General features: G+C 40.8%; 1 protein-coding gene across 7 annotated transcripts in view; it reads right to left on the minus strand.

The window, feature by feature from the left end:
- The window catches only part of STON2 (stonin 2), a 77,575-nt gene that overhangs the window by 5,430 nt on the left and 52,630 nt on the right, over nucleotides 1-19,515 (minus strand). For 3 of the 7 annotated variants that reach the window (XM_030452595.1, XM_030452596.1, XM_030452600.1), the window contains 2 exons: nucleotides 6,051-7,886; nucleotides 126-328 (listed from right to left, as the gene is read on the minus strand). In XM_030452595.1, coding sequence (XP_030308455.1) covers nucleotides 126-328; nucleotides 6,051-7,886 — 2,039 coding nt within the window. Of the gene's footprint in view, nucleotides 1-125; nucleotides 329-6,050; nucleotides 7,887-9,223; nucleotides 9,240-9,266; nucleotides 9,376-19,515 lie in introns of those variants that run through there. The other 4 variants (XM_030452597.1, XM_030452598.1, XM_030452599.1 and 1 more) reach the window with 3 other exon arrangements.

Below are 19,515 nucleotides of genomic sequence, written 5' to 3' on the forward strand. Positions count from 1 at the left end.
CACAGAGCCTGGCATGTGCCAAATTCTCACCCCTTCTGCCCATCATATTTTATCATCTGCCCACACTTTTCAAAACAATGAAGTATGCAAAGTAACCTGGTGATTGCCTCATGCTCATTTTTTACCTTGTAACTGTAGTGTGCTGAATAGTTGACCCACTTCCTCACATTGGTCTTGTCCTCAACAGAGATGGACCGAACTGTGGCTTTGGATGCAGAAGTGGTGGGCATGTCAAATTCCACATCTACATAGCGGACAAAACTGGAAGGCACTTCCCGGTCAGAGCCAAGCTCCAGGTGACAAAAGAAGCAGTGAGGATGTCCAGAAGCTGAAGAAGAAAGCACACAGACATGAAAGTTTTGTTGGATGGATCAAAACTGACAACACCTAAGGGAAAGCAACATCACAAAACTGCAAGAAAGCCAGAATTTTCCTGGGTGATATCTTTTTCAATACCACTGAAGCTTCCAGAGGAATCAAACAAAATAAACAAAAATACAAGATGTAAATCAAGCACCACATGATAAAGGTGTTTCCCTCTTCAATTCCCCCAGTGTATGTAACATGCTAAGTACCTTGTGGCACATTCTTCTGAAATACCAGGTATTTACAGTGAGCAATGGTGGGATTTGGCAGATATTTCATGTGTATTTGAAATTGTTATCCCCACTTGTAGCAAAAGAAAATATACCAGATCAGATTAAGTACTTTTTCTGGTTTCAAAAAGCAAATTGGTGCACAGTTTGGAAATTACTGTTTATGTTATATTCTAACTTGTAATAAAGTGAGGACATAATCATGTTTCTCTCTGTCATCTGTGGATAATAACCCTTCTTGTTCTTTTCTCCTTTGTTTTGCTGGACAGCAGTGATGTTTAAAAATTAAAGAGCGGGTGGCTAGTGGAGCCACATTGGTTTTATTTCTGACTGCTGCCAACTCCCTAAGCTCTTCAGCAAGTAATTTAAGGCCTGCACTTCAGCTTCTTTGTCTGAAAAATGAGGACGAGAGCCTTCAAACCCATTTTGGGCTTTCTAATTGAAGGGATCTTATTATCAAAGTATGTGAATGAAAGTAATACATAATGAAATCCTTGTCTGACTGTTAGATGCTTTAGGAATTCTGACTACTTATTCCTTGGGAAGGTTCATCTCCATACAGCTCAGCAAGGTGTAGGTGCAGGACAGAGACAAGAAAGGAGGATGGCAGGCAAAGTTGGGTGGGGTAAACCCAGAAGCTTCCCATGGGAAGAGGAAAACACTGCCTGTGAAGGACTTGCAAGCCTGGGCCTTGAAAAGGAATTCAGCTTCTCATCCAGAGCATAGTCCAAGAGTCAGCCTTGTTGAGCTTAAGCTTGAAAAGCAAGATGTGGAATATTGAGATATTATTTGTCCCAAAAGGATGAAATTGAGCAGTCTTTAGAGGGCTCAGGCATTGGAACAGGGACAGTGAAACACAACTAGGGCAGCAGAACACTTCAGACTGCCTGGGTTGCAGCAGGGGCTCACAGGAGAGATGGCTCTGTGCTCTAGCACAAACCACATCCACAGCTACAAAATACTCAGCTTGTGCTGCTACACTCCTGAGCTGGCCTGGGCTCAGTTGCTTTTAGGATAGATGCATGTGAAGGTTACACAGGGAAGTGTTTAACTGAGCTTGAGCACACTGTGTGACAGGTGCTTTGGAGATCTGAGCCTTTAAACTCCTTGTAACTTCAACTAGACACATGGAACACACCTGCTGGTGGATATTCACAGACTCAAAGGGGAAAAAGGGGGGAATAAAGGAAAAAAAAACCCAACCACAAAACCTCAACAGATACATACTAATACAATAAAATTATCAAGGAAAATTTCCAATAACTTAATTTCTTCCAATAGGAGCACCACACTCAAAAAAATATGGCAATTATTAACTTAAACCAGCTTAGCGTGGTAGGAAACCAGGTAAACTGATTAAGAAATTAACTTCTCCACTGAAGCTGTAGCAAAATCCCAGGCACATCAGTGTTCATTACTGTCCCGAGTGTGAGGCTCACAAGGCACAACTTCAATAGAATTTCTGTTTGTTCAACAGGCTCATGCAGAGTTCCCTCTCTAACAGACAAGTACACTTGATTTTAGTAAAATCAGGAGAAAATCATCAGACTACTTCTGTTTTTGCATCTCTTGCTTCCTTGAGCTACTAACATCTCATCCTGACAATCAAGGATCTGATAATATAATTCATCTATATGTGCACATGTTACTGTGATTGGAGGGAATGTGTTTCAAACTACTTTGATATTTCCACGTTTGGATTAAAGGATTGAATTTTTTCAGAAATTACACCAGGCAGCAGGGAGCCACAAACTAGAGCAAAATTTAAATATCTATATACAAGAATCTGCATGGAGGTTGCATCCCTGCTGCACTGAAACTGTTTTCCCACAATTGAATGTGGATGTTTTCCTAATATTCTGTTGGTGGATTTAAAAAAACCAAAACAAACACAGAACAACACAAACATGTGGAGCCCAGCCAGCTGCAAATTAAGCTCTGCAATAAAGTTTAACAAGCTATTTTGGAAAGTGTTTCAGCAATATTCTAGTAACTGCAGCGGTAGTGGATCAAGGGTTGGACTTGATGATCTCTGAGGTCCCTTCCAACCCAGCCAATTCTATGATTCTGTGATTGTATGAATATGCTCAGAATCCAGTCCATAAATTTTCTTAGGTCACATCATAGTGGGAGTACACACAGTCCTTCCTTTGCCATATGCTTTTCAGTGTCCAGTCATAAGCAGGTGCTTTGGCTACAACATAATACAGAGAGTGCTGATAACAAGTTCCTATCAGGAAAGTGCTAAGAGGCCCACCTCATTAGAAAGATCAAAGGGTAAACATGTGAATAAGACAGCAAAGCTCGCTGAAATAATTCTTAACAATCTGGGTGCTAGGACACTACACCCTAAATGGGATCAGTGAGCTTCAGGAGGGACAGGCTCTCCTCTCCTGGGGGGCTGTGGTGCTGGCCCGCAGGGCAGACCCCAGGCAGGGCTGATGGTGTCATTCACCTCATGTCTACCCAGAGCCTGCACCACTCTGCACTCAGGGAATGGAATGAAGCACAAGAAGTCCAGGTGTCAAACTGCACACCTCTGAAGTCCCTGGGATCATATTTGCAATGAACTGATGTGTCAAAACACACAATGTGCATGAACAAAGGGTGCCATAGTAAGTCTGTGGCTATACAGACTGTACTTCTTTGACAGCCACACAGGGCTGGCAGACAGGTATGTGCTGGAGGGAGCTATGCAGTGCAGATGCCCCAGGTCCTGTGGACAGGTTGTATGGCCTCTGAAGGCAAGGTGGAGATGGAGTCTGTGGCCACCTGCAGTATTTCCCTCCCCCATTGCATGTGATGCCATCATGTCTCTCTTGCTCTGCAGTCCCAGGCACCTGAGCAATTCATTAGCAGACCAGACATTTACAGAGGACTGGGAGAGCTGTTGGGGGTGAGTTGCAGGTGCTACAATAAGAAAGCATGCAGTGCAAGTCAAGGGAATATTTTCATACTTGGTGCTTGAGAACTGCATCATCTAGAGACTTCTGCAAAGAGGTGAGGGTGAGTTATTGTATGATTTGTGGGTGGGGCTGGGAACATCCAAGCATGCATAATGTTGGGACCAGACCACACATGAGTACCACATGGTCAAAAGTATATGAGATCCATCAGGCAAATCTAAGAAGCAATGGGAATCAATGCTTTTTGAGTATTCCTCTTTGTTTGTCATATACTTTGAGTAAGGAAAACCTTGACAAGTACTGTCAAGAAATATAAGCAGCCCTTGAGAAGCAAGGTCAGATTTAAACTACACTTGGCGTGCCCTGTTGATACTTTGGGATTCCCTGTCTCTCACATACCTCATGTGTCCTGGCCAAAACAATGCTTGCAAGGCCCTTCCTTTCCCTGAAATTACATCTGACCTGATCAGAGGGGTGAAAACACTCTCTTCCTCTCAGGATGTAAACAAATACTAACTGCTCTGTGTTTATGACACTGATGCTCTGTGGCAGGGCTCCAACTGCAGTGCCAAGGCTGTCATGCATTTCCCCTGACGCAAAGTGTGTGTCTGTCACACTGGGAAAGACAAGATCCTGGAAACAGGAGACACAGGTAAACATCCCCCCCAAACCTGTCATGTGCAAGGGAGAATCACCTCACAGAAGGCAATAGAGCCAGAAGCTCCGCCTCATCTCCTGGTCTGCTACTGGTATGTTGTGTGATTGTGTTAAAGCTTGAGGCCTTTCATGAACAAGGACATGCTGGAACATGTCCAGAGAAGGGCCACAAGTGTGATCCGAGGGCTGGAGCACCTCTCCTGTGAAGACAGACTGAGAGAGTTGGGGTTAGTCAGTCTGGAGAGAAGGGTCCGAGGAGACCTTATTGGAGCCTTCCAGTATCTAAAAAGGGGCCTACAGGAATGTTGGTGAGGGACTTTTTAGGATGTCAGGTAGTGATAGGACTAGGGGTGGTGTATTCAAACTAGAGGAGAGTAGATTTACATCGGATATTAGGAAGTTCTTCACCATGAAGGTGGTGAGACACTGGAACAGGTTGCCCAGAGAGATGGTGGAAGCCCCATCCCCGGAAGTTTGTAAGGCCAGGATGGCCAGGGCTCTGAGCAAGTGGGAGGTGTCCTTGCCCATGGCAGAGGGGTTGAAACTAGATGATCTTAAGGGTCCCTTCCAACTCTGAAAATTCTATGATTTTATGATTTCCCCAGCTGCAATGTCTATATGGCATATGGAAATCTTTGGAGAGAAGATGCCACAGAAGGCTCAATTTCACAGCATTTCATTTCCACAGCTCATGCAGATGGCATAATGAGATTTCCCTCAAAAGCATGCTTTTGCTCATCAGCAGCTTCAGGTTAATTTTTTATAGTGATATATCTTTTGAGTCTCCAAGCTCTCTCTTCTTACGTCCTACACTAAAGAAAACACAGAGCCTTCACTTTTGTCACATCCCTCCAAACCTGTAACTTATGGTGAAAGCTGGCATCCTTGGGTTGAAATGCAATCAAAAAGATTAGACTTGGATCACTGTTTTACTGACACTATAGCTCAAAATCAGGAAAAACATATGTCTTTAGAAAGAGCCAAATCTAATTAAACACTGAACTTTCAGTGAAAACCAAATACAGAAATTCAACCAGTCACCCAGCTGCACTGCTACATCATTAATACTAAAAGTGTGTCTTATTTGTAAAAATCTAGTCCAGATCAGAGAAATCAAGAGATGGAATTCACAGCAAATAAAAGTGAACTCATGTTGTCCAGCTTTATTGCACACCTTGGAAGAAAGGCAGGAAGTGGAATGACTGGCAGCAGTGACCAAAGGAAACAGTTGCTTGCTCATATTATTTGAGAGCTTGATTATGAATATGGTGCTAGAAATACAATGACTAGTAGGTTTCATGTTGGTATTCCCTGCTAGTTTAAGCTGTATTTACCTGATTACAGAAACATAGCCCTATATTGGTGTGTGGAAAAATTTTTTAATGGTTGCACAATTATCTTTTGTTCTCTTACAATACCTATTCCCGCCACTTTGTAGGCATCAGCTGTGGTATATGTGTTGAAAAATATTGTACTGGCCCACTATGCTTGGCAATGCATGGCAAAGGAAACACATGTACTAGAACTACAGCAATTTATCTTGTCCTGTCACTCAGAACTGTAGCACAGCATCTTGACTTTGCAAGTGACCTGAAAAAGCCCTATTTCCAGTAACAGTGCTAAGCACACAGAGCTGTTTCATGCCTAAGTCAAAAGTGTAGATATAAGGCATATAAAAAAAAACTTGTTTCTATCATTAACAATGTTTGTAGGATACATAAAACTATGGCAGTGAAGGGTCAGATAAATGCTTCATGCAATTAACTGATGTCCTTTGGTATACCAGAGGTGGTGATTTATCCCTTCAGCATGTAAATCCATGGTTCCTCATCTTCCAAAATATGTAACTCCTTTTAGCTTACTCCCGCAGAGATGGTATTAGAGCACTCACCTGAGTTCTTGTCAGGCAGTCGGTTTATCCTCCATACAATGGAATTAAAGGCATGCTCATATTTGGCAGTTCCCAAAGTTACTCTCATTACTGGCTCAGAACCAGACATACTGGTTGATCCGAAAGTGGCCCCCTTGTTCACCTTGGCTTTCAAAGATTTCTCCCCCAGGACACCCTCCCTGCGGAAGTTCTTCACCCACTCATTTGGCACTGGGTAGCGGATCATCACATTTTCACAGGGGACCTGAGTTAAAGGGTCACAGTTGGAAGAGAACCCCGTGGACATCATCAGCCAGCTCTGCACCTCCACCTCAGCACCATTGATGCTGGCAGCTGTCCTGAGAGTAAAAGGCAAAGTTTTCTCAGCAAAGACAGTTCTGAACCGCATCAGTTCAAAGCGGCAGGCATCCAAGGGGTTGAAGAGGATAATACGGGAGTTATTAAACACATCCTCATCCACACAGGAATGGAACCGACACCTGTATAACTTGATCCACTTAGTGGTAGTAGTGGGCATAATATCCTGCCTTGCAACTATTTCATTCCCTTTGATCAGAATATCATTAAGGCCCAGTCTGCATTCTGCCATGCCAGAAAGGAAGCTGAGAACATAGATATGGGTCAGCACACTGTGCTGGAGAATCACGCTGTCTCCTTTGGCCAAAACACCGTGAAACTCATCCTTGACATCAACTGTGATTTCTTCTTCTTGATAGTTCAGTCCCACTGTGCTCAGATCTGTTGATGAGGCTGGTAAATTCATCAGTGTGTCTTGCACAGCACTGATGAAGCTAAGGAAATCTTCATAATCTGTAGTCCCAAGCTTGATAATTTGCTCTCTCTCTGCTGTGTGAGCAATGGCTGGCTTAGGTTGATACTTTTTTTTCTCCTTGTAGGTTGTGCGGTCTAACCGCACGCTGTGGATCCTCCCATTCTCATCAAAGTTCTGCAGTTTGCGCTCTGAAATCTCATGATTGATTTCAAGTTTGAATTCCCGGAAAGGTTTCTCCAGTCCTTTCTCATAGAAAAGCTGTATACATCCACTGTCAGTCAGCTTGACGTGTATTGGTCCCCAGTGCCTGGATGACATAATATTCTTCTTTTCTGGGATCCTGAGCATCATTGGCCATCCGTCCTTTGGCTGAGCTGGTGCCAGGTTAAATAAGGCTGCATCCAGATCACATGGCATCATGGGGTCATCATCAGGCAAGGTAAGGCTGCTCACAGGATCTGGGTCTCCAATCTGGAGTTGCTTGAGTTGCTCAACAGCATCTGTGTGGGTTACACTTTTGTTTGCCTCATGGAAACTGATGGTGTCGGGCTCTTGATGAAGAACAATGAGAGAGTCTCTTTGGCTTTTGCCTGGAGCACTGGAGACAGAAGAGCTTTTGGAACGCCTGTCTCGCTCCTCAAAGAATGAGCTGAACGGATTGATGGGTGAGGGTTGGACATCTCGCAGAGATTCATCCAGGAAAGGATTAGTAGCACTCCATGGTGGTGTTTCAACAGAAGGCAACTTGGTTAAGGAGGAGAGATCTAGCTTTTGAATTTTGGAGAGGTCCCCCAATGTGCTTTTAGGCCGTTCTCTCTTCTTAAAGGATGTAGTGAGGTTAAAGTTAACATCTGGAGTCTGTGTTTCTGCAGGTGGGGTGTCTGTTTTCAAGGGAGAAAGGTTCTGTGATGGAAAACTGACTTCATTGTCATCAAAAGTCACCCAGCTGGGAAAGCGAACTGTGGTGGGGGTTGATGAATGCCCATTCATGGAGGTGTTGTTCAGCTGCCAGTTGACAGCCTCCATATCTATCTCTTCATCTTCTTGGAGAGATGAGGAATTGTCTTTAAAAAAACAAAGAGGGGAGGGGAGTATAATTTCAGCTAATTATTTGGAAGTTACCTAGTTCTCTCCACAAAAAGAAAACATGCACAACAGTTCATATGCTCAAGAAAGAGCTGTTCATATGCTGGGCAAGAAAGATAATTAAAAGGCTTGGCTAAAATGCTGTAGAATTTGGCAATAATTAATGAATACATAGAGAACTGAACACAGAAATGGAATGCAGGAAGAAATACAGAAGGAATTGTATCAATGGTTGCATTGGTCTCATTCCAACATAAAGGCCTAAAAAAGAAACTTAGCCCACATATTGCAGTGACTTTTTAAAACTTTGTTCTCTAAGCTTTCAGGCTGCATTTCTTCTCTCCACTCATTTTCTGTCCTTTGCGTGTTTTGTTCCGTCTCATTTTTGTTCTCATTTTTGCCCTTTCTGTCCCCATACCCTTTGCTCTAGAGAAGCATCCAGCAGAGAGGGGGAATGAACATTGAGGAAAAGCACTTTTCCACTCTGTCCCCACATACTTGTATTTGCTGTTATAACAAAAACACACGGGAATATGGGGAAGGCATCATAAAAAGCGCCTACGTAGCATTTGTGCCTAGGATATCTTCAGCAAAGAGACCTTTTGGCTTTCCCAGTGGCAAGGAGTCTGCCAGTCCTTGCACGACTCTGAAAAATCTCTCGGAGAAGCTGTGATTTACGGATGCACATTAGGATAAGGAAAAACTTGTATTGTGGAAGCTGTCCTCATCCTCTGTTAGGATATAGCACCTTTGAGCACTACTTTCCTAGTCTTAGGTTTTGCCATGACACTTTCCAGGAGCCTGCATCGTAATGTGCTATTTCAATCCCAGCTCTTTATGGAGGAGATAGTCACAGTGATAATAAGCTCTTTTCCCAAATGAGCATTAATTTTCAGAGTTCAGACATTTAAGGGTTTTCTTCCAATTTTCTTCCCACTGGGCTCATGATTCAGAGTGCTCCTCAAAATGAGCAGCCAGCATGAAATTATACTCTGTGGCTGCACCACGGGTTTGCTCAACATATGATTCAGCAGTGCTAACATTTGTGCCTTTTGCTTCTAATAGATACATAGATCTCATGCTTTACAGAAATCACCCTACTTCAGTACAGCCAGTAAAGTCAGAGTAAAAGGTAGCACTTTGGTATGGCTGTACTCGGGAGAATGGAGCATATTTTACAATTTTTTACAATATTGAAAAGCATGACAAACTATTTAAGTAATCATTTAAACTGCCAGCAGTTCCCAAAACAGAGGAACCTGATTTCCATTTTGCCTCAACCATAACAGACAATTTGAATTTTTATTCCAGTTACCATCTAGAATATGAAATTGGGAGTTTTCGTGTTAGTCACGGACCTGCCATTAGCTCATTATGTCTTGGGTAACTTGATGTTCTGGGCCTCTCAACCGAGCTGTGTGGAAATTCACTCAAACTTTTGATCTAAGGACAAAACACATCATGCAACTTCTAAGGATTATTATAACTGAAAATTATAGAGGAAGCAGAATGATTCCAATTTGTTTTTCAAGCCACAATAATAACAAAATAATAACAAGAACAGATAGCTTTTAGACTAAACATGCACTTCAAAGTGTATTTGAAAAGAAGTGGCACCATCTCAATTTCCCATATTTTCTTCTCTACCCTGCCATTTCACTCCCAGCACTGCACACTGCCTCTCTGTAGTCCCTGCTACTGATTGTACCACTGGGTGCAGTGAGAGGTTCTCAATCTGTTACAGTCTTGCTACAAGACTATAAATAGATTTGTGGAAGAAAAAATCCAGTAAGTCAACTGATTACCATACACAAACATATCTCTAAGTGAGAAAGTAATAAAAAACCCACCAAGAATAATCTGGCAGTCTGATTCTTAGGTCTGCATCAATACTTTCTATGTTGTCTCATGGCTTTCCAGTACTTTGGCTAGCAAGGATGTAATTCTCTGAAGCAAAGCAAAGGCAAATGAAAGTTGTTGTAAGACTCTGTTTTTATGGTATTTATGGCAAAATTTTCCTCATTTCTTTAAATACTTCTAAAATTCTTGTGTTGGTAAGATCAAGATTTCTTAAGAGCAGACCACCTCTTCTCCATCTGCAGTTGTAATTGTCCTTTCTCCTGTATGTTAGCTTTTGAATTAGAAACCAAATACAATTCTAAAAATAAACACTTCTAGTAAGCTTGAGAGGGGCAGATAAGATGACCTCCTTGAGAGTCCATACAAAAACCACACAGGAATCACTTTACAAAATTTCTTTCTAAACAGAACAAGTTTTATAAAATAAATTGCTTATTTGATTTATATGCCAAAAAATACAGCAGTCACATGAAGAGATGATGGCTTTATAAATGTAAGCATTTGTGTAACTTTGTCTTCTAGAAAAATCAGTAAAATGTTATTTGATTTGATATGTGAATGTGTCAAATCTAGGAAGTGAAATGACATTTCTTTCCTAAGCTGAAAAATACATTCTTTTCCTTCCACAGAACTATACAGCTAGGTTTACAAATATTTGAATACAGAGATGGTTCTAGAAAAGACAGTTTTTAACTTTGTTTGTAAAAGAATGACTAATAGCAGAGGGGATAGAAATAACAATTTGGTGTTGCAGCTAAGCATCCAAATTGAATTCCTGAGAACTAGATGAAGTAGTGTATATATCCCAAGAAAAATATTAGCACTTCTGCAGCAAAGGCAAATGCAGCATGGTGAAAATTCTTGACATTGATAGAGAATAGAAGATTTTTTCCTTATTGACTTTTGAGGAATTCCTGAGAATGGTGATAATGTTTAAAATGGCCACGTTCTTCAATCTGGCAGCACCCAAGTATGTCTAGGACAGGACACTGAGGAAAGCAATTATCTAGATGAAGGTTAAGTTAATTATTTTCCTCCTTGCTTTCATTATTATTTTCAAAATTCTTTCCTACAAAATAAATCAAGACAATAGCTTGCTGATGGAGTGCAAGCAGTCTTCAACGCAGACTGACAACTCTTTATTCCTTTTTGACTGACTTTGCTTTCCTAAGCAAATAACTCTGATAGGTGTTTACTTTGTAAAATTAAAATAGCTTTTAATTGTCTCACCTTGCCAGATTACAACCCGGCATGTTGCTCCAGCCAGCCAAAACAGGTGAAGGGGACAGTAGCTCTGCGTCCCTTCCCAGTGACACCAGCACCATGTGAGCTCTGGAATGAGCAACCTCAGGCTGCCCACACAACTATGCATCTCTGCATTCATTCCCCACATAAGAGGTACCTGCAACCAGCACTGCCTCTACCTTATTACATACCTGCCTGAGTATCATTACCAAGTCATTAAATAATTTGGAAACTTAAGTCTCTTGAGAACAATAAAACACCTGCATTGTAAACTTTTTTTTTTTTTTTTTGGCCACAGGCCCCTTAATGTTTTGTTGGCTTTGTAAGTGTTCAGTATGTTAAACTGGAAAACAACACTGTTATAATGGGTGTAAAAGATCACACTGTGATCAGCCTCTTGTGACTCACTACAAGTGAAGAAGACTTTTGTTTCTCTTTATGATATCATCTTTTCATTTGAACTACTGTGGCCAAACCTACTAGGTAGTATCATGTTACTTATGCCTGGGGGAAAGGCAGTCATCCAGCTGTGAAAGGACACTGATATTGCAAACTATTCATGACCAAAACTTGTAGGAAGATCTGAGAGTGTTACACACCTTTCAGAAAGAAAGGCAGACAGGGACTTTAAGAAACAGACCTGAGTAAAAGCCTGGATTTTCAAATTTCTCAGTAGCTGTCTAATTTGTCTCTCAACACAAATTAGCTCAGAGTGTGACGGTGCGATGGTTCCTGTTACTTGAATTTATTAATTTGCGTTTAATTTGGATAGTTCTACTTTAGACTTCAGTCTGCAGTACAGGCCTACCCTTAACATGGTCACGCCTTCCAACCAGGTACTTGCTTCCTTGATGCCACCAACACCAATCCCTCAGACAAAGTAAGCATTGCTGGTTTCTGTTGGTGCTATCTTGCTGGGAAAATAATCTACATTAAGTCCACCAGACACTGATTTACAGATGGATAGTGCTTCAGACTTGGCATTTTGAAGATCAGCCAGGTCAAAAGGATGCCAGCTACAAAACCTGTGGTGTCTCTGTATAAGCAATGATAGAAAAGCAGAAAGCACAGATAGACAGAATCTGGGAGAAATCATGGCATATGCTCTCATGCTGTTATCTTTCCATGACACAGGTTAATGCTTTAAAATATTTTCTGGCACATCCATAACTGGTCATCTCCTTGCATTTCCTTTTCATATCCAGGTCACAACAACTTTGTCTATACACTTGTTTTAGGGTGGTCTGTGATGGTTTTGATTCTCCCAAGACAGACATCATAATTAAAAAGGTACTTAAAGTGATTGGGCTATCACTTGGAACTGATACAGCTGGACTCCTATTTCCAGCCTTGCCACTGACCTGCCACTGACCTGGAATAGCAGAATATGAAAGACTGAAGTCACAGACCTGGCCTCTGTAGTCCCCTTTCTTATTTCTTCTCCTCCCACTTGGCAGGCTTCTCAGATCAGGTTGTATGGATTAATCTTTTGATAACTTTTCAGTTGATCATGCTCTGTCATATTTTATCCCTACATCTCTTTGAACTTTGGTGTCTAGGCCATGTAAACCAGTGGCCTGATTAAACTTACTGTGGTTTCATCCCAGTTCCACAGTACTACATAGTCTGTCCCCAGCAGTGGGTTGTTGACTGCTTAAATAGGATGCCTATTGGTTAACTATTGCAAATTCACAGCTCCCAAAAGAATTTTACCTGTCAAAAGAAGTTAAATCATCTGAAGTTATAAAGAAGTTATGTCACAGAGCTTCCATCTCTTTTTAAAACACAATGAATGTCTTCTATGTTCAACTAATTTATCCCCATGACCCTCTAATCTTTGTAAGAACTGCTACATTTCATTTCAAATGTAAGCCATGATGCAGATACTTAAGTGAAGATGAAATATAAGCAAATTACAGCCTCTTACAACTAGATTGCAGCAGCCCTTGTACTGCAAGATACCTGTTGAAAAGGCCTGACCTCCATGTACTATCTTAAAGAACCCTAAAAGCTTTTGTGGACTTTGTCCACTGATGCTTTGACATTTTATTCTCATTCAGTATCTACACAAATGTATGTATGTATAAGAAGGCAGGACTAGTAGATTTCAGGCATTTTGTGCTTACCATTACCTGGAATGATTTGCCTTCTCTTCACTCACTCTGCATCTTGCTGCTTGAAGAGGGAAAAGAACATCTTCCTAATAACCGAGCCTGACCTAACCATTAAGAAACTATCAGACTACACATAACAACAATGGTAGTTGCAGCTGGAATTCTCGTTGCAACCAGCTATGTATGATGCTATTTGAGTGCCTTTTTTTGTTTCATCTGTTTTCCTTTCCTCTGTTTATTCAACTGCAGAAACTACTTAAATGAAGCCTGAAATGTAATCAAAGCCTTGTTATTATTCCTTGAGTAAAGAAAATGTTCAAGATAAAATTACTTTGAAACTTAGAACTTTCCTGCATAATTTACTTTTAAAAGACTCAATATTTTTATTCTGTGAAGTTTATTGAGTACTTAAAACTCCAGCTCATGAAAAAAGAGCCATTTCAGTTGTGATATCAAATAACTGATACATTTCACCAAGTCATAGTCTATGTACAGTTAACTCCCCTTTTACTTGTGCAGATCTGAGCTCTGCTCTATGCCATAACTATAATTTTATAAAAGTTTCTTACAGATGCTGCAGTCTGTACTGATCAGTAGGGTAATCAGAATGGACTTGGCTCTAGTCTTAAAACAAAACCAAGCACTTGTAACACACCAAGAGCACAAAAATGGAAAATTCGATTCCTAAGCAGATGGTGAGAAAATGTGTTTTTCAAATACACTGCTCAGGTTTTAAAACTCTTAGAATTTAGTGTACTGATACTCTTAGAACTAAATTCAAGGACAGACGCACAATTTATCCAAAAATTAGCAATACACTGCAGCAGAGATAGGTATTTAACTTTGAAATATAAGTGCCTGTATGCCTGGGTACCCAGTTAGTACCAATTTATCATTTGAACAACAGATTCCAAATTAGACACAGTTCATATAAGTCATGGACAAGGTTGTTATTCTCTTGAAGAGACTGTTAGAATTTCATGTCAGGTAGGAATTATGTGGCAGTGAGTTAGAGGCAATAAGGAACCTTAAAGGGAAATAAAATTCTCCTAGCTATGGCTAGAAGATGCTAGGTAATTTTAAAAAGTATTATTTATAATTTAAATCCATCTTTCTTGGGTTTTTTCACTATAGAAAGCTACTTTAAAAAGAAAGCGAAATAAATCCATTTTGTTCTGGTAACATATTTGAAAAAACACGGAGGTTTTCTCTTATCTATTAAAACAATGGCAGTGAAAGCATTTCAAAACTCTTACAGAAAAGACTTTTTGATTTAAACCCATTTGAGATTCATAGGTCTGCACATACTTTTCCTGAAGATCAGTTCATGTGATTCCATTAGCTGGCCAGAAGGTGGTACATTAAGACTGTTACAACAAGAAGAAGACTCCAAGATTTTTACAGGATTTAGACAAGACTATGCCTGTTCAAAGAATTCACTGTATGCTTGTGTCATAATACTATTATTTTATAATTAGGAATAATTTGAGACAAGTTGTGAACAGATCACATGTAACTGGTGGAGAAGACATTAAAACCTGCTTGTTTTTCCTTTGAACTTAATTCTATTCAACAAACATATTATACTCATGAAGGAAACGTCTTAGCAACCAAGCATACATATATGATTCATTGCAGAACAACTTCATTTCCAGCCCTGAAGGCATAGGGGTGTCTTCACCTATGACTGACATACTTTTAATACTCTGTCATCTAATTTTGTTTTCAGCAAGGCGTGCTCAGTCCAGAGGTTACCAAGACTATTGACTACATCTCAGCTTTAGTCTTCATTACTACCAGTGGAGTACTTACACTCCCAGTTTGGCCAGGCTACACAAAGCCTGTGTGTGAGGGGACAGAGTGGAGCTGGAAAACATGAAGCTGATCCCCCTGATCCAACAGAGGGATGGATAAGAGAATGACAGGTTCACTAAAGAGTAAATTCCTCAACTTCATCTCTGTCTCCAGAAGGAGAACAGGGAGCAAACAAGAACAACAGAAGACACATACATATTTTTCAAAACTAATTCCTTTCAAAATACATTGGACAAGACAAACAAAGTCAGTTTGCCTCTGAAAAGTACTTTGGACTTTGCTTCTATCCACAGAGGTCTGGTTTCCCCTTCTATTTTAATCAGCAATACCCAGAGTGTATTTATTCTTCAGAAGCGGAACTATCACTGAGATGAGAACATGGAGCTCATGAAGAAACAATCAGAGGGCAAATAAGGAAAGAGGAACACTCTTCCTAGCCCAGGATGTTTCAAGAAATTCTTGATATTTGGCTAGCAGAATAAGTCAGTAGCCAGTCCTACAAATGCAAAGGCAATTCCACTACATCTTGGAGGAGCTGCTATTAGCATGCATTGAACGAGCTCTTTTGTGAAGTGCAGGAACATAAAGCTGTCATACACAGACAACATATTAGTTTCTTATGTCATAATTTTACAAGCAATACATAGGGGACTGGTAGCAAAACAGTTGCCTGCAGACCTCTTACATTTTTTCTTCAGTGTTTGAGATAGTATCATGCAACATAAGCCTGACATTTGCAGTGCCATACTGCAGGTGGAAATGTGGCCGCTACCAGATCTTCTCAGAACTTGGGGTCCCATTAAGCAGCATGACCTTTGACTGCAAAGCAACACACTATGGCCACATGCATCCAGTTATGGATCCAAAAGGCAGCTGCAGCACTGCATAAGCTTGAGGGTCTGGCTCTATTGAATAAATGTGACAAATGTTCCAATAGCCATAGGAAAATTGAAGGCAGGAGACCATCATGTGCTTTATACGTCTGAAACATTCTGGGTTTGTTAATGCAAAGTAGCACTTCAGAAACTGTACTGGTAGTGACCACAAATTGTAACACCAGCAGATGACAACTTGGTTGACAGTGTAAAATAACTGCCTGATCTCTAATTCCTAGGGGGCTGTTCCTGCATGACTGAAGCCCGAATCACCCCAACTATCTGCTCAGCCTTGTGCTGATTCTCTAGCTGAAAAAGACAAGTCAATACACAGGGATGTGCTCAATTCACTGCTTGCAAAAATAAACCTGATGTCCAAGTCTGCACATCATTTAGAAATAAGCAGGACAAGGTACACCAGGAAAAGAAGGAATGAGTTTTGCTTGATGGCTGACATGAAAAGATACAAAATTAAAATTCATATTGACAAAGATTTAAATCTCTTTGTTGTAGAGAAAAAAGTGATGGGGGAAGGAGGAGAAAAAACATACATTTGTTACTTTTCATCTTCAAAATGCACTATGGTGAACATTTGCAATACCCCACAACACTTAAAAATAGTCATATTAACTTCCTCATTCCTGCACCCAAGGCATTTCCCAGGATCAAGTTTTATATCAAGTCATCATCTCACATCCTGTCTGCCAAATTTGTCTGCATATCTCAGATTATCCAGTCAAGAGGTAATCTCATACTTACACTTTACCTTTACCCTGAGCAATATCAATATGATTTACAAGTTTTGCCACTGCTGACATTTTAAAAAACACAAAAACCCACTTCCCAATTTCTAGTGTAAGACTCTATGGAAACTTCAGCTACATATTTTAATAATTTAGTTACCTGGTGAACTGTATAACCAGATTTGTTCCACAGACAACAGAGCCGATACATACTTACAAATTATGGAAGTTAACAGTGCTCCACATTTCCTTGAAGCTTATTCTATATTTTCCCCTGTGAAGCTTTGTATGAAAGATTTTTCTTACACTGCAGAGAAGACCACATAACTACATAAGAGTAGCCAGTCTGGCCAGTCCTTGACTCAGAGCATATGGGAGCTCCAGGCTACAGTGAAGTTTCAGGAATTAACAGGTGAAGTGCTCAATGGAAAGGTGAGCAGAGCTATAATGAAGGCATCTGTTGGTGAATTTCAGGGTATGTTTTGCTTTTTTTTTAAATTCCTGGAGGGATTTTCTGACACAAAAGACTGAAGGAGACCAGCTAGAAATAGTGTGAGAGAACTGAAAGGACAGCCTGATCTAGGTATAAGCCTGACCCATGTAGTTACCAATGAGGATGCACCTGGCATCAGCCTCACCCCCAAGAAATAATGATTACCAGTTCTTGAGAAACAGCATGCAAAGCATAAGACTGAAAGGGGTGCAAAAGGCTCAGGTGGTAATTTGAACTATGTGATTGTCTAAGTGACCTTGAGTTAGCAATTTATGCCCTCTGCTCCCCAAAGTTTTCTCTCTGTAGCAAAGCAAGAATAGGGATGTAGTGGAAGGTGTTAATGGCTGTTGTCAGGTGCAGGCTTCTTGATGAACAGGCAATTGTCAGTCATGTGAAAGCTTGTGGCATTCCTAGGGACAGCACAGGTAAAATGGTATAAGCAAGGGAGCTCCTATAGGGAATAAAATAATAGGTGCTACTAGAAGCTGTGGCCCTTGGGTAAGGAAAACTTAACTCATGTGTGACAAGGAATTTCCTTGCGTACTGGCTACCTGCAAATACAGGTCTGGGTGAGGAGACAGAAAGGTGGAGAAGCTGCAGTGAATAGCTACAACTGGATACTCAAGTACAGGACTGGCTGTAATAATACTGCAAGCAGAAATGCTGGGCATATGCTTCCTGCTGTTTGTTCCTCCCACAGGGTGAGAAACAAGAGCACTGTTCACAAGAGAGAGTTCCACCAAAAATACTGGAGGTGAGACAGAAAGGCTTCTAGTATCAGCCAGAAATACTGCTGCCTAAGATCTGCATATGACACACAATGTTTTTTCTACAGAAAGAGAGTGAATGGCATGGTTTCTGCCAAGACTGAGCTGATATTAACTGAGGGCAAATCTGATGATAGATAGAATAAATCACTCCAGCTAACAATGGAGACTATTATATGAATTAATTATTTAAAATATAGTTATTTTTATATGCACCTGCCTTGCACAATGCTGGAACACTAAAAATTATGATCTGTGAGACACTTTCTAATCAAAAAACCAAACAAAACTAAACACACACACACACAAAAATACCCCTATTATTTTGTTGGAAAACCCAAGGCATGAAAAATCATGCCTGATTTTTCTTCAAATAAGTGGCAAAGTCTGGGACAAAGAAAGGCCTGAGACACAGAGATTGAGTGGTAAGGTGATCTGGACAACATTTATAAAATGGAAAGACATTTGGGAGTTTTTCTGGGAGTATAAGCCGAGCATGGGCTTGTTCCTCATCTTGGGATTGTAAAGGCATGAATACCATACCTGCTCTTCTAAACTGTGTACCAGAAAGACTGAAATCCTTTCTTAACTAGGAATTGAGAAGACAAAAGTAGGTTGCTGAGAGCCTGAACAAGAAAAGCTTTGCTTTCAGTGAAAATACTGGGAGAAACCCTCTAGTTTCCACAGTTACCAAGACCTTGGAAAGCCAACTCTTTCTGCACTAGGTACTGAAACATGCTCAGTACAGTCAGATATTCACTTCACTTTGGAAACACATTTTGTCTTCAAAATACATATTATGCTGTTCACTTTGGAACACTTTGGAAACACATTTTGCCTTCAAAATACATATTATGCTGTTGCTGTGGTTTTGGGGTGGAGTCAGGGTGCTGCATTGCTGGTTTGCACCTCTGGAGGCATTTAAAGCTGTGTTTAGTGAGACAGGACACAGTAAGAAATATTCCCACTGGTAGTAACCTGACGTCAGCCTCCTTTATGATTACACTCTTCTCAGTTTTTGCCCATCCAAGAAAACTAAAGTGATGTTACAAAGGCTGTACTGGCAGAGTTTGTGCCTGCCCTTCCAGCCTGACTCACACTGTCATACTATCAACAACTCCAGCAGACCTTGGAAACTAACTGAGCTGACCAAGCTCACCCTTCATATCAACTTATTCCCAAGGATTGCAGAAGACAGAAAAGTTACCAGCATGTTAATCCACATACATTTTACTTAACTGCTTCTGCTACATGGCCCTCTGATCCAGTCTGAGTCTTTCTAGCAATGCTAAAAAGTGCTATCAGTGCCTCATTTCCAACCTCCAGGCAGCTCCTGACCAGCCAGAGAGGTTGTTATGAGGCAATGACTTGTTTTACGACATATTGCTCTGATTGATGAGTCCATTCCCTCCTTTTCCACACTCATTTATTTCAGGTCTTGGACTGTCTAAGTGCAGCCCTTCCTTCAGCCCAGGCTCCCACCATAAAATCCCAGCTGTTGTGCAACTGTTCACAATTGCAGGAAATCAACAGAACCAAATACATGATCTATCTCATGTCATTTAGAGTTTTGTTTTTCCTTTCTGTGTATGTGGAGCCACCACAGTACACAGGATTACTCTGGGTCACTCCACAGCAGCAGCCAAACAGAAATGATCCAACAAACCATTTCTTCCTCTTTCCCTCAGGCCATGC

Source organism: Calypte anna, chromosome 5A, assembly GCF_003957555.1.
Source record: "Calypte anna isolate BGI_N300 chromosome 5A, bCalAnn1_v1.p, whole genome shotgun sequence".
Taxonomy (NCBI): domain Eukaryota; kingdom Metazoa; phylum Chordata; class Aves; order Apodiformes; family Trochilidae; genus Calypte; species Calypte anna.